Source organism: Choloepus didactylus, chromosome 7 (genome assembly GCF_015220235.1).
Source record: "Choloepus didactylus isolate mChoDid1 chromosome 7, mChoDid1.pri, whole genome shotgun sequence".
In the NCBI taxonomy this organism is placed as follows: domain Eukaryota; kingdom Metazoa; phylum Chordata; class Mammalia; order Pilosa; family Megalonychidae; genus Choloepus; species Choloepus didactylus.
In genome coordinates, this window is record NC_051313.1 from 49776509 (window position 1) to 49792657 (window position 16149).

The 16149-nt window shown below is 33.9% G+C and overlaps 1 protein-coding gene across 4 annotated transcripts in view; it reads right to left on the reverse strand.

The window, feature by feature from the left end:
* Positions 1–16149, reverse strand: part of GRIK2 (glutamate ionotropic receptor kainate type subunit 2) — a 774206-nt gene that overhangs the window by 492109 nt on the left and 265948 nt on the right. For all 4 annotated transcript variants that reach the window (XR_005217912.1, XM_037843288.1, XM_037843289.1 and 1 more), the window contains 2 exons: positions 7434–7615; positions 1771–1824 (listed from right to left, as the gene is read on the reverse strand). Coding sequence is in view for 3 of the 4 variants with exons in the window: in XM_037843288.1 (XP_037699216.1) it covers positions 1771–1824; positions 7434–7615 (236 nt within the window). In the remaining variant the exon portion in view is untranslated. The remainder of the gene's footprint in view (positions 1–1770; positions 1825–7433; positions 7616–16149) is intronic.

Here is a 16149-nt window from a genome sequence, read left to right on the forward strand (position 1 = left end):
CCAGAGCAAGATTAATGTCTTTGGTCCTGGGCACAGCGTGGCTCTGACTCATAAAGCTACATTAGGCTAGATTATAGGAATAAAATTGAGTGGAGAACAGCTGGAATTGGAATGAGCCATGGTCTGCACTGCGAAAAAAAATACAAGGACATTATTTTTCAATGTTTACAATCTAGCCAAGGAGTTACAATATATTCAATGGGTAAATTAATAATGCATGGAAGTAAAAGAGTAAAAGTGACTAGTGCAATAGAAGTCAAAAGCAAGACAGATCACTTTCAACTCTGACACTCAGAAATGATTTCACAGAACAGATGGGATTTGAGCTGCCATTACAGAATGGACAGGCTTTTGATAGGCAAAAAGGAGACAGGACGGCATTCAAAATATGAGTAGAGACACAAAAATTAGAGAACTTAAAACCTATTGAGGAATCTGAAGTGGATCAGTTTGTTGGCCGTAAAAGAGAATTCATGAAGGAGAATAGTAATGAAAGAAAATGGGAAAGTAAGATAAGATTCAAACTATAAGTCCTTCAATTGTAGTCTAAAGAGCTCACAGGTTGTATCCTAAACTAGTTGTTTTATTCTTTATCTTTAGGGGATATACTTGTGATTTCCCCCAGGTCTTATGTTTGTGTTGAGGCTGAGATGCAGCTGTATGATTTCCACCCACTATCCACTTGTTTATCCTAAATTTGCAGTCTGCAAAAAGTCACATGGTAAGAAGTGATTTAGAGTTTCAGCAGGGTCAGCCTCAGCATCCACCAATAAAATACAACCTACTGCATGAAGGGTCTCCATTGGAGGAAAAGTTGCTATCACAGGAAGTTATTGCAATCAACTAAATTTTAGTTATTTAATCTGGCAGTGGTTTTTTACTCCCAGAAGCAAGGAGACCAATTTTAAGACTTTTGGGTTAACAAAAGAGTAAATTGGTTGGACTTGGTAATGGTAGGAGTGGATGAGGAGGATCCTAGAAACACAATAAAGGAAAAAAAAAAAAATTTGTTGGTCAGAGACAATGGAAGTTTTGAAGGAAATCAAAAGAGGGGTCTATTTAGAGGCTAATACATTAAATTTGAGATTTGTTGAAATTACCTTAACGCTACAACAATAGAAATGTTCAGCAATGGAACAATATACTACAATTCAGTGTTATTAGAGATGAATATTCAGACCTCATTTGAACAAAGGTGATTATGGAAGTTCTAAACATTTACCAGTTCTAAAGACTATAATTGAGGAGGAAAAAAGGTAAGTGAAGACAAAAGATAATGATAACATTTAATTTGCTAATGAAAAATTGAAACATATGTACTTTTAAAAAATCTAACCAAACATAGGTAAAAGTGGGATAAAAAATTAATCTGCCAAAAGGGCAGCATTAGCAAACCTAATTTTCATAAAGTGAGTAGAGCTGGGTTAACAGTAGAAGAATCTGTGCTTTGCTAAATATTGATTTCCCCATGAAATAATTTTAAAGTTTTCCACTATGTTTTGAAGGTCCTCTAAAGCAATATAAAATTCAAACATATATTTTTAATTGTTATCTAAAATGATATTATTTCAAATCACCAACTTACCACCAAGAGTCATTAGTTTCCTCCAACAACAATTCATTCTGTGTTTTATCAGAATAAAATAAAATATAATTACAAAGGTAAATCTCATTATATTAATTTTTTCACTTAAAAAATGGTTTTTATCCTAAAAAGTCATCATCATAAAAATTTAGAGCATTATCCTTATATTTTAATAAATTACTTACCAGAGTGGTAAAGATATAATGGTAGTATTCTGTCATCATTCCCATAGCTAATGCCTAAAAGTAAAAATATAAATAAATAAGTAAACATAAAAAAATTACTATTGTAGGTGCACATTATATGAAAAGTCTTATGTCAATAAGTGAAAATGATATAGTAAAATTCAATGGAGAATCAGCCAACATGTTACACTGAACCACGTTATATTAAAATTAGATCAAACTAAATCTTTTCTTTGTAGTTAAAGATTAGTGGTTGCTGAAAGAATTTTTGAACCAATTCTCTTGACGGAAAAGGTATTATTTGAATGCTTGCAATTGTAAAGCTTATAGCTTTACATATTAAAGGAGGGATTAAATTTGACACAAAATCTGAAATTAGCACATCTTAGTTCATTATATGTGTAATGTCACTACAAATGTCCTAATAAGGAACACTGTTTTATTTTGATGAATAGTATTACTCAATTAGAAAGAGTGCTGTAAAGCGCCATGCCAACAGGAATAGTTTTGAGCACTTTAGAGATATTTCCTATGCATTAATGAAGCAAATGATATCACTATTATTCAAAAAGTACAGATAATTAAAGGAATTTTTTTGTTTTTATTAATAGGCCAGTTGCAAGTTGTTACATTTTATTTCACGCTTCTACAATTCTCAACAATCTTAAACTGTCAGTCTTAAAACAAGGACTTTGGGGTAGAATTTCCAGTAATAAGAAGTGTCCATGCCACTTCCCCCTTCGCAAATAGAGAATGCATTTGTCACAGTTGTTTACCAGTGAATGTTAATTACTGGTGACAGCTGAAAAATGACGCATTTCTGAGCAGAAACAAGTAAGATAAGTATTCTCAATTACATCTAAAACTCCTACAAATAGCTAACTACACAAACTCCTTTACTAAGTAGTTGGCCCAGGCTAAACCCTGTGTAGTCTATGTACAGAAATGCATCATGCTCAAAGGTTGGCATTAATCAATTAAGTAAAATAAAATTATAGTTGTACAACATGGGATGTTCAGCTATGAAAGAATAGATATTTGTAAAAATGTTTGCAATGTACAATATGTGAAAAAGGAAACACAAAGTGGCATCAAGGCTTGGTCAGAGGAAGGGAATTTAGGAACCAAACCACCAAATCATACTTTTTGAATGGTTTAAAAATTATATAAGACAATAAAGCTCCAAGGGAATTTGCTTCTTTGGCAAAATAGGAAAAAACTTGTCTTACAAAACAAAAAACTTACAAAATCATCTTTGTAGAAGGTATTGCCCTTAAAGGACATGCAGAGGTTTCCCATCTCCAGATCCCTCAATAAAAGTTCAATATTATCCTTGTCAATATGTTTTACTTTATCAACTCAATAGGTATAGAAACAGAGATAAAGATATTGAAAGAGAGAGTGACTCAGCTGTGCAACTATACAAAACACTTATAAAATGCTCACAGTGTTCTAGGTACTATTCCAAGCATATTGCATATTTTAATCCATTTAAGCCTCAAAAACTCTCATTATGCTTATTGTACAGGTGAGAAAACTAGGACATAACAATGCTGAATCAATTGCCCAAAGGAGACAGTGAGTGAATTCAGACTTCACATCTTTAACCTCAGAGGTTTGGATATAGTGCATAATCTATGCTAATTTATACAGTGATGTGTTTTGTATTTTCAAACTATAGGTCCATTTTAGAATGTATGCATTCTAAAATTTTTGCCAATTTCCTCCTTGATAATTTGAAAACCTTGGCATCTCAGGCCAGTGCATAACAGCACGAGTTGGGGACAGTTGTGGTGGGGGGAGAGTGCTTCTGACATAACTATTCAACACTGGCTACAGGTTTTTAATTCATCACTTTGAGAAGAAATCTGTAAGGTATAACTGAGGGCTGTTTGTGGCTTTTATTTACCTTTCCTCAGCCTTTGATTCTGAAAACAAGAATCAGTTATGGGCTGTGGTGTAGGAACTCAATAGAAAAGACTAGTTCTTTCTGACTGAGTACCTACACTATAACATTACTAACAAAGAGGAACAACAAAAATAGACTCTAGCAAGATTAATTCCCAGTGGAATTTTAAAAACACACTTGCTCTGAACTTTTTTCTTTAAATTATAGCATTTATGTCTTGCTACTATTTTTGAATTAGCTGGATGCATGCCTTAAACCACATTAAAGAGAATAAAATTATCTTCTTACTTGCAAATAAAGTAGGTGTGGCATTAATAGAAAATTAGTTTTGCTATAGCATCCCTCCTAGAAAGAAATGCTGCAGACTGAGTTTTTTAAAATGAAAATATTATTAGAAATTCCCCACATTTAAGTGGTATAATGTTAACAGTACTGTATGATAAATTAAACATGCATTAATCTAGGAATAAAATTTGTAAGCAGTTTATCCTTCAGGTTATATCCAGAAGTTACATTGTTCTAGATCAACAATTTTGTGGGGTAGGGGTGGGGTGCCTCTAAACATAATTCTTAAAATTTAATTTTATTTTACTTCTTGTTGCCATAAGAGTTTAACTACATCTGCTCTTATATTTTTCCAGACTAAAAGTTCTGCTTTCACACTCTTTAGTCTTAATTATGAATTAATTACCATTCTTTGTGCTAGAATGGCCACTGGAGCAGTTTGGCCTTGCCCCAGGGGATTCTCTTAGACAAACCTGTGTAGAAGTGGAATTCTCTGCTATTGCAACCTGTGTATGGCAATTAGAGGACTCAATTAACCTCACAGGAAATCTAGACAGCCCCTAACTCCACTCACTTTTAAAGGGTATGTATGGCTCTGTATCTAACCAGCTATGTAACCTCAACTGCTGCTCAAAATTTAGTAAAAGCTCAGTTTAGTTAAACACATTCACACATACATATGTACCTACCTACATACAAATATCCTGATTAAGTTCATCCCTTTTTCTGGATGCTCCTAATATTCACTCCCCGATTAAGCCAGGCTAGCTGAGTCCTCATCTATGCCTTCTCTCCATTTCCTATACCATATCCTTGGGTTTCTAACATTAGCCAATGTTGAAGAATCTCATGAAAATCTCATTAATCATAATATAGAGCCCAATTAAAGGTACTGCTGCATTTACTAGAAAGAAATGCAGCTTTCTTTTTGAATTGGTTAAATCTAAAATCTAAATACGAGACAAATGCTCTCCAGGATCTGGTAAGTTAAAAAATACAAAAACACACTCTATATGTAGTCTACCGCTAGCCATTGTTCAGTGTTACAGAACCTCAGAGCATGCATTTTGTGCAATGATGTTACTTTTGACTTTATCTTAACTTTCACATTCTCATTTTATCTTTACTCTGAATTTTCATCTACTGATCTTGTTAAAAATATGCAATTCTTATTCTATCATCTATATATTATTTTGATTCTTTTTTTTTTTTTTTGAAAAGAGAGCAGGGTACGCATAAGAATGTATAACCGAGTAGTTAGGATTTCAGGGCTGATTATGATTACTGAATCATTATATAGGTATTCCTTTTTACTTTCTGGTATACTCAGGTAGACAGATGGAAATATTTGAAATCTGAACTGTAATCCAGTTGCGTTGATTTCTGATAATGATTGCACAGCCTTTATCTTGTGTCCTTGTGATTGTAAAAACCTTGTGACTAACCTTCACTTGTACCCATTTTATTCGACTTTAGTGAGTCTTATGCTCACTAAAAATAGCCTCTAATGTTTATTAATGAATGTCTTAGGTCAGCCCAGAAGTAAACCCCCCAAGTCCAAAGTTATCTTGATAACTGAAGCTTTATCTAACCAAAATGGGCTCACCTGATATGCACAGTAGATTAGACTTTAACCTACAGGTCACCTATACTTCATTATAACACTAAAACTCATGCCCATCATCATATTAAGGCTGCCATTTTCTTACATACATTCTGTCACTAAGCATGTAATCAATCTGTGCATGCTCGATAATTAAATCAATTCTAATTACATCATCTGGGGCCATTGTGTTCATTATCCTAAAACCTGCCCATCTTTTGACATGATAAAACTATTAGAATTACTGCAGTTTGGGGAGACATTTTAGGCCAATAGGTGGTCACTGCTTTCCTGCTTTGTGTCTAGCAATAAATTCATTCTCTTTTTGAAACCCTGGTGTCTCGGGAATTGGTCATTGACTGCATCAGGCAAAGAATCCACCGCCTTGGTCTGGTAACAAAAGCAAGTAGCGAAATAGAGGATATATCCAACAGAAAGAGAATGGAAATTCTGCTATTAAAGCTGATGGGTACCCTCAACTTCCAGATAGCAAAATAAGTCAGAGTTAGGCACTCTAGAGTAAACACAACTGATCATATGCAAACTTGTAAGGAGCCTAGAAAAACTAAAGCTCTGTCACTGAAATAGTAGAGTACCATCACTCCAAGCATAAATGAATGGCCTCCTTTCCAAGTCTGTGTATTTTAAACGTGACCAAGATTTATTTTAGTAGTATATGAAAAACAAAACTGCACTCTAGATTTCAGTGCTTACTTTATTGCAATTGTATTCATTTACCAAAAAAAACCTCATATGCTTTACTACCCAAAAATAACACCAGAGTGATTTTCCAAATCCAATTAAATATATTGCAATGGTGAAACCAACATTCAAATTGGAAGAATGGACAAACATCTGCTTAATAAACTAAGCATGTTATAATAGGCATTTACTGTTGGTAGTAATATGTTATGGAATATAATTTGACATCTGAATATGCATCTCTCACCACTGGAGACATTTTATGCTATAAATGAGAGATTCCCAGACAATTGATGCTATGATGTCAGCACAGTGTGCATAAAAGAGCTTAAAAAACAAAGTCCAAAGACTAGAGTTCAGATTTAAACTCTACCACATAGTGAGTGAATGGGCTTCTACTAGTCATTTAAATCCCAGTTTCAGTTCCCTCGTGTTTAAGACATGGGCTAATAATAATTCTTATATTCCATGTTGCCATATGTCTGAAAAGTGCTGAAGTATCATTAAGGGATTTTGCATCTATAAATTGCTTTACTTGATTGTTTTAGAATTATCTTTTTAGGTTAGACATACTTTATTCTGGAATGAATAGCTCTTATTATCACTAGGTTGGATATTAATCAATTCCGTCTCTGCTATTTCCTTGGTCAAGTTCCTTAGTCTTTCTGAGACTCAGTTTCCTCAGCCATAAAGTGGAGATAGTCCCTACTTCTTCTGGTGTAGTGATGCTGAAACAAAATCAACTATGTAAGGCATCTCATAGAAAATGCCAAATAAACAGAAATTTTCCCCTCTTTTTCCTACTGGCTGACTGTAATGTTTGAGCTGCTCAATCATTGACTCTGAGATTCTTCGTCCATTTGAATGCAAACTAGAAATATTTATTCTGTTAAACATATTCATGTTAACAAACACTATTATAGTTGTTTGAAAATAAACTCACTTTCATACAATCTGCTTTGAAAATCATCTATATTTACACTACTGTTCTTTTAAGACAATTGATTGAAAGCAATTGTCATACTATTATGAAATTAGATCAATGTGACCTGTTGTGTTTTTTTTAACTGGTTGTGTTACAATAGTGCTTTGATAAAAAACCAGACCATGCTTGAAGAGCAACTGTCATAAAGAAACTAAGAATTTAAGTAATTTAATGATTACCTGTTTCAAAATGCCTGCTGCCATTTCATGGCTACAGTCAAAGATTACATGGAACTCCTTGCCTCTTTTCATCTCTTTTAATAAGGGTTTTGCATCCTTCGTGTCAGCAGGTAGCTGACGGATTTTAAGTCGAAGATTGTATCTTGATGGGGCTTTGATGAGCTCTTGCAAACGAATGAGACCTTTAATGAAAAAGGAAAAAAAAGTAATATTAGGGAAAAAATCACAACACAGATGCTTTACAGTGCAAGATTTTCTTAAGCATGGAGATATGCATTTCATGGTGTAATCATTGAGATTCCTATTTAGGAACACCTGATCCCTATTTTTTTTTGTTAAAGTAATCCTTTCTCATATTCTTTAATGTATTTTTCAAATTATGAAATGAAATGCATGACTATCCATTAGTTAATATAAAAAAAAATTTAAATATATAATACAATGTAGAGTAAAAAGTCTGCCTCCATACCCAAATTCTAATTCCCAGTGGGTTAATGGATTGAAATACGATTCTTCCATAGCATTTTCTGAGAATTGACACATGTTCACGTACAATTTTATTTTGCACTATATTTTACATTAATAGTGGTTTTGTGACAATGTCTTAGAGGTCCTTGTAAATCAGTGATTATTGTTCTAATTTGTCCTTAAGGAACACTGTGTTTTACAGTGCACATAATTTATGTAACTATTCCCTATTTTTAGAAATTCTGGTTATTTCTTCTGTTTTTATTTCACAAGTATTGCAACAATGAACAACCCGTACATACAATTTGGTGCATATGTAAGAGGAGAATAAGTTTCCTTAATAAAATAGACTCTAAGTGGCCTGAACCATAATTAATTACTACAAGAAATAACACTTTCTTTAGTGTTTCCTAGGTATAACATTAACTTCAGAAATAAATATAACTGCAGACATTAGTAAAGCAAACATTCTCCTAGAGAATCATTCCTAATTATATATTTCAAAGGCATATCAAATTAATGAATACATTAGTAATAGATGATAGAACTGTTAGGCATTTTTAAATGAGACAAATCATTGAATGCATTCCTTTATACAATCTTCAAGAAATTAAACCCATCTAAAAACTGATACAAAACACCCAAAATATTAAAGAGTGTGGGAATAAAAAGAGATCATCCAATTCTGTTGTAGTTTGCTCCAATTTAATTGATATTCTCCTCCAGCTCTTCCTTCTCATCTATCTCTTTTTCTCTATCTCATCTCTACATTTCTGTTTCTCTATTCTCAGCTTTCCTGAAAAACTACTTTCATGAATATTGGCATGACAAAAAAATGATAAAGCAAAATATTTGCAAATAACTAATCCAGAACTTTTTCTCTCAATCTTTCTTTCTGTCTGTTACCTAACTCTGTTTGGGAACAGGAATATAAATACACCATTTTATAACTAAAATTATACTATATATTAAAATAACATGAGATCTTGACAATAAAAATCTAATACAAGGAGTTTTTCGTTCAATTTTATAAATAAATTATAAATTCTCTCATACATTAATGTTATATATATTTTAATATTTTGTAACATGGTTAATGATAAAATTAACAATTTGGCTACTTTCCAATATTTTCACACAATTTTTAAAATATATTAATTCACACAGATACTGGTATCTCTTGCTTTTAAAACACTGCCAATCAAATTTACTTTCATTGTAAGTTATTTTACATTTTTGCCATTTAAAATGCTATAAATAACACTGCATAAACCACGTTGTATTATATTTTTATCCCATTTTGTTTTACAAATTTACAAACGTACTCACTATAGTAAAATAAATGCCACATAATTACTTGATATTAAATGTATCCAACAAACATAATACAACTCAGTCTAAGGAATTAATGTGTATAATGAGCTGTACAAAGGTGAAAATAAATATTTAAACTAGTAACACCTGCTTAATTGCAGAGTTTAACATTGGGCCTATGAGATTCTCCAAAACATGTATTAAAGGCTGTAAGTTTCTTTGCACATGGGAGTGTTCTGCAAGGAAATTAGAATGAATTTTAAAATTTGGTAATAAAATTACTTAACCCCTTTATATTAATAAACCAGAGTACAGTTGCAGGAAGACAGCAGTTCCCAAACTTTGGAAAGTATGACAGTAATCTGTGGAGCTGGTTACAACCTAAACACCTGAATCAGAATTTTCAGTGTAGGACTCATGAATGAATATTTTTTAAACAATCATCCTAGGTGATTTCCCTGTTCATCAGAATAGGAGGCTAATTTCAAAAGATAGGCATAGTTTCAGATAAGTGTCATATAAGAAGCATTCTTTGAGCCACTTTGGCATAGAAGTCTTACAGGATAGTAGCTACAGTACATTAACTAGTAACACAAGACAATAAAATAATTAATTCAAAGAATGATTCCCAACTTCATAGAGAAAAGTGAATCAGAACATCATGAATACAACTAATAGGAATAAGAGAAAAAAAAAAACCATCATTAATTTACTCATGCACCGAACAGATGCTTATTAAATTCTTACTATAAGTAAGGCATGGTTCTAAACATTGTGGATGAAGTAAAAAATAAAACAGACAAAGTTCCTGCCTACACAAAGCTGAAAATATACAGGGGAACACAGGTTATTAAGCAAGCAATTAAAAATGAAGAAGGGTAAATAATACTTCAGTGGGGAAAGTACAGATTATTGAAGAAGTACATAGAAGGATTATTTAACTAATTACGGGAGGATTCAGAGAAATTATCCCAAAGGTGTTGATGTCTAAGTTAATATCAGACCCATATGAGAGAAAAATGGAAGGAACAGATGGAAAAAGAAACAGTTTGTGTTCTGGCATGCGGTGAGAGAACATGGGCAAAGACTGTTAAGAATCAGTGAAGAAGTGGTGACAAGTGCAAATTGGAGAAGAAGACTTGGGGCTGATTAAAGAGGAACCTGTAAATAATGTTAAAGAGTTGGGACCTTATCTTAAGTGTCCACTTGAAATCTGCATTTCAAAATAATTACTCATATTCTTAGTATGGAAGAAGAATCAGAAAAGCTAAAACTGGAAGGAAGGATGGAAGAGGAGGAAGAAAGAGTTAAAAGGCAATTGTAATAATGCAGGTTAGGAAAGGCAAGACACATATTTAGGGCTAGGCAGTGGTGAGAAAGAGAAGTGGCTGGACTATAGAGATATTTATGAGAAAGACTGACCAGACTTGTTGAGGGCAAGGGCTGAATCAACTCTGTTGGGCTACTGTGGGAAGAATGGTGCCTTTCACTGAGTGTGAAATCATGGGAAGATCATGTCAATGGAATGTTCAGAATTAGGGGAGTGATCAGCCATGTCATGAGCTGCTAATAGACAAAGAAATATGAATAAACCCTTTAAAAATGTGCTTGTTAAATTTAACAAGTTGGTTGCTGACCCAGGCCAGGACCCGTTCAGCAGGGCGGTGGAGGTGGATTGCTGCGCCATCAGTAACAGTGAGAGGGAGGTGAAAATACAACCTCCCTCAAAGTCATCTTCATGGATTTCCATGATGTGATTCAGTACTCATCCTTATCATATCCAATGCCCTTGTAGAAGAGTATTAGCCCCTCCCTAACCAATCATCAGACTTGAGCTCAGTAACAGATCCACAGGATACCTCAATGCCAATGTGTGTTAAATGCGAGTTTGATCCAGATCAGCAGTTCTAAAAGCGGGGTCTACATACACCTGTACCTCTTTAGGAGGATCCCCAAGGTCAAACTATTCTCAAAATAATACTAAGAGGTTATTTGGCTTATTCACTTTCAATCTCTCATAAGTGAAAGGGAGTGTTCCAGAGTTACAGGAAATGTGTGACATTATGTCATTTGAGTGAGGAAGCAGTTATAAGAATCCAGCCACCTCCCATTAAGGCAAATATTAAAGAGACTTATAAGGATGTAAAATAATGCCACTCTTCTCACCAATTTTTTTTTGTTTTTGGAAAATATAGGCATTTTCTATAAAAATATGCTATTTATATGAACAGATAATGGGTTTATTACTATTATTAAACGAATAAACTTTTTAAAATGTTCTCACCTTTACTGATACTATGGTAAATGTTGTTAAATATAGCACACGTTACAAATGACTTTAGAGATCCTCAATAATTATTGTGTAAAGTGGCCCTAAAACCAGAAAGTCTAACATTTACTAATTTAGAATATCTCTAAATTTTTCCTAGCTCTAAATTTCTACAATTCTCAAAAAATATTTAAATAAATGCAGACTGATGTAATATCAACATTAACTGAACATAGAAAACAAAGCTACCCGTGGCTTACTTACTTTACAAGATTTTGTGAGTCAAATATAAATTTGGGGGATTTAGTCTATCATAATAGAAATAGTCCAGGTATTGGGATTGAATCTCAGTTCAGGGATCTTCAAGCTGTGCGGCTTTGTGTGAGGCATTTGTCTCTCACTTAGTTTTGCTTTCCTTTCTCCTTACTAAAGTAAAACCATCTATGCATTAACATATATATAAAATACCAAATAAGGAGCTTACATCTATTAGACTCTCAATAAGTGCAAGTTCTCATCATTTTTATCATTATATTAGTTAAAACAGGAAAATGCATTTTAAAAATATGCTTACTAAACCTGTTCTTGGAAGATATTTTGGCACTGATTTAAACAGAAAACCCAACACCAAAATTTTAAACAAAATTTTAAACAAAATTAAGAGATTAATTCACTACCAAAGGAAAAAGAGCTATACAGTTACAGATTATTTCAAAAGTTTTGAATTGGAAAAGCTCAACTGACTCAAAAATAGAAATTTCCTGAAGGATAAAATTCCACAAATAGTATTTTTAGAGTTCATGCTAAGTATAAACACTGCCAGGTATTTTCTAGTCTCTTAAGAGCTCATGTGGATAGTCCATTGAGCCTTCAGGTACAATAAATGTTTACTTATTCTCGTCACACATATACATCCCTGCTGGCATTAATGTAACAGATTTCAGTTTGCTGGCTCCCCTGGGGAATGCTATTGAAGAGATAAAAAAAAAAAATAGAAAAGTAAAAATCTGTTGCTTGTAGGAGCTGCCATCTCCCACTTGAGAATTTGAGTGAAATATTGTCTTCATTCATTCCTTCAACATACATTTACTGCATGTCCACTATATGCAAGACACTGTTTCATGGATAAATATACTGATTAGAATACCAGCATTTATTCAAGCTTCAGTTTCATTATATGGTTTGACTTTGGCATTTTTTTAATACGAAAGTAGTTTCTAATGCTTTTCATATTCAATTTCTGGCTACAAATGGTTAAGTATTTCAATTAAAGAGAATAAACTAGAGAGCAGTTTGAATACTCAAAGTGTAATCATGAATTTTAAATTCTGGCTTTCCATCACCTCCTGCACCAGGTGCTTAGGGTCCTCTCTTGGCTTCTAAGACCCTTGTGCTCTGTTCCCATGCTACTGCTTCTAATTTATCCATATTTCCATTCCAAATCCTTTGCCTTCCCCATTCCTTGACATTTAGATATTAAAGCCCTTTCTAAATTCTGTTGCTTAAACACCTTGGAAAATGAAGAAAGAGTTCACAAAAAAGGAAGAGACATTCAAGACATCCACAGAATGGAAGTTTACCCACCTATTTTATGTGGGTTATTAGACAGCACCCTAGTAATTTAATTTATGTGGACAGGGATTTTATCCAAAGAAGGAATAGGCTTAAGCATTAGCAATATCTTTCAATTGCAATATCGATTATTTATTTCCCTCTGTGGATCTGTATTGATCTTCCCACCTCCCCCAATGTCTTCCCTTTACAATTTACCAGATTCTAAAAATGGCAATTTCCAAAAAGATTACCCTATCCAAAGCCATTGCAAACAAGCAAATGTGCATACTTTGTAAAATAAAAGGTTTTTTTTTTTTTTTTTTGCCTCTTTTTTTAAGAAAAAATAAAGTAAGCCCACAAAATAATAAGATGTTTTACATGTGGTTCTGTCCTATGATCCTTTGGTTATACTGGAGAAACAAAAAAGGCCAAATCTATTAGGAGAAATAAAAGAGCAAAATCTATTTTGTCAAAAATGGGTTTAATACAAATAATTTTCAAACAATGATTTTTCAGACATATCATTTACTTTAACAAATTTGGCACTTGATTAAATTAGTTAATGGCAAAGTAGAATTATAACTCCCTTAAAACAGTCTTTTAATTAAAATGCCCCCCTTTTCCCTAATGTAATTAGTTGATGTAGTGATAATAAAAAAGAAACAATTTGCACAGATGGGTTCCTGAAAGTCTTCTAACAAAGAAGAACACCACATTGCAATTATCCCCTTATTTTGTTAGATGAGTAACATTCCCTCTAATTCTGTCACTGAGAGTATGTTATTATTTTTCTTATCTTTTTCTACTTTTAGTCATTTTAGCAGTAACTGAAATCAAGGTTTATCTTAAGCTTACAGGTACAGAGGCCTGAGCTGCTCTTTTCAGAAGATGCCGTCAATTTAGCTTTTAAGGAGAATCTAGAAGGAGCCATTTATGCACACTTCAGCTGGCTCTCTCTTCCAAAGAGATCAATCACTCCACCTCTCCGGCATGCCCAGCCTCCCCTAGTCCCAGGAAGGGAGTCCCAGGTTTCCTCCCATGCCCAGGTATACATTTCAACAGTAACACAAACTAGAGCTTTGCTACCTGGCTCAATCATCAGGTCTATTCATTATTTCAGTTAGTACAGTCTTTGTGCAGCTCAGACTCCCTACAAATGCAGTGTATAATAAGCTATTATACAATGATTTTTCTGCATTCAATGTTTTATTTTCATGCCTCTTTTTTTTTTTTTTTTAGTTGAGAAAAGATAATACTTCACTGAGAGGCCAAAGAATGGCATCACAAAGAATTATTTTTATTAGAATTATATTTTTGTGCTACTGGAATATTTTAAAGCAAACTAAATAGTATATATACGCCACCGGTTTTGGACTTTGTAATGCACAGTAATGCTGTGAAAGTAGAGAAAGGAGTTAACTATAATTAGAAAATTCAAAATGATTTTGACAGGAATGGTAGGTTGGCACTGCAAAAAAATTCCTGTATTCAAATGCTTATCAGCCCTCCTTCCCTTGGGGGTGAGGTAAATTTGTCTGTATGTGAAAAGTGGAAAATAAAGAAAATTGGGGTCTAGAAGAAGAAGGAAGAAGATGAGAGGAAACTTACAAAGGTTTTTGCCTTCTAAGAAGAGGGAAAGAAAGCTATGTAAAATAGAATTAGAGGGCTAGTCTCCTTGAACCATCCTCAGAACAGAATCCTAAACTCAGAGAGGGATCTCCTTCTCATTGTAGACAATTTGCTAACTTTTAAAAAAATAACAGAGCCTAATCAATTCAAGATTCAAAACACATAAAAATAGTTTAGCTTGGTGTACTGGAAGCCAAATGGCAAATTCATTTCAAGTCACCTGCTAGGACCTATTACTTGTCTGATACCTGGAGCACTGTGCTGAGAATGATTTTGAGGCCAGTCCGTGTCCAGGGCTTGGTTCAATAAGGAATCTGACCCTGAGTGATGGTGTAGGAATGGTAGCATCACGTACTGGTCATCATAGTGTTAAAATCTCCTTTCTCTTGGTAAAACTCACTTTGACATATAATACATGGGCACGCACATGCACGCACACATACACACATACTTCACTGTTCTGCTTCTACTTCCTAGGGAAGTTTAATTTACCTCTGCACTGATTCCCTCACCCCTACCCCAGGAGAGTGTTGCCATGACACTTTTGTTCTTCCTGCTCTGCTTGCCTTTGTAATGTCCACACCACAAATGCTGATAACATTGATCTAAGAAATCAGAACCTTCTCAGGAGGGTCTGAGTAGGGAAGTCACTAACTGGCAATGCCAGAACAGCCTTAGCAAGCAAGTCAGGAGAAATCCTGAAACCCCATAGGTCAATCGTATTTGTTATATCATAATGTCAAATTTCTCAATCCTGTAGTTGCATGGCAGTCTGAGTCAGAAAGAGTTCGGGATGAATCCCAGATCATCAAATTTGTACTGAATGACTACAGAAAAAGGTGTCTAAATTTCCTAAACTTCAGTTTTCTCATCTGGAATATTGGTATAATAATAATGCCTACCATATAGGAAGAATTAAATGAGATGCACATGAATCACTTAGTCCAACCCAGGTATATCTTAACCCTTCTTACCGGATACTGATAACTACTCCCTTGGACCCGAGAGGGCAGTGGTATGTGTCTGAAGAGTCCTTGTTTATAACCCAAACTCTGCTTGATATCTGTTTGTTCCCCAAACTCTGAGTGAGATGTTAGTCAAAAACTCTTCACTTAAACCATCTAAATGAATTCTGCTTCCTGCTAGAAACCTGACACACCACCTATATGCTAGTGACTCCTAAATTTTTATCTCTTTTCAGTCTACTTTTCCAAACTCCAGACTTCTAAATTCATTTTTGTACTTGACACCACTGTTTTGATATCTAGTATTTATTACAAACATAGTATTCCAAAATTGGCATCTCCCCACCCTCCAAGTTTACTCCTCCTTCAATTGCCCCATGTCAGATAATGGCAACTCTTAGTGTTCCTGTTAGATAAAAAACCTTGTTGACATTTTGGATTTCTCTCTTTCTGGCTCACCTCACTTCCAACTAATTTGAAAATCCTGTTAGATATACCTTCACAATATATTTGGAAA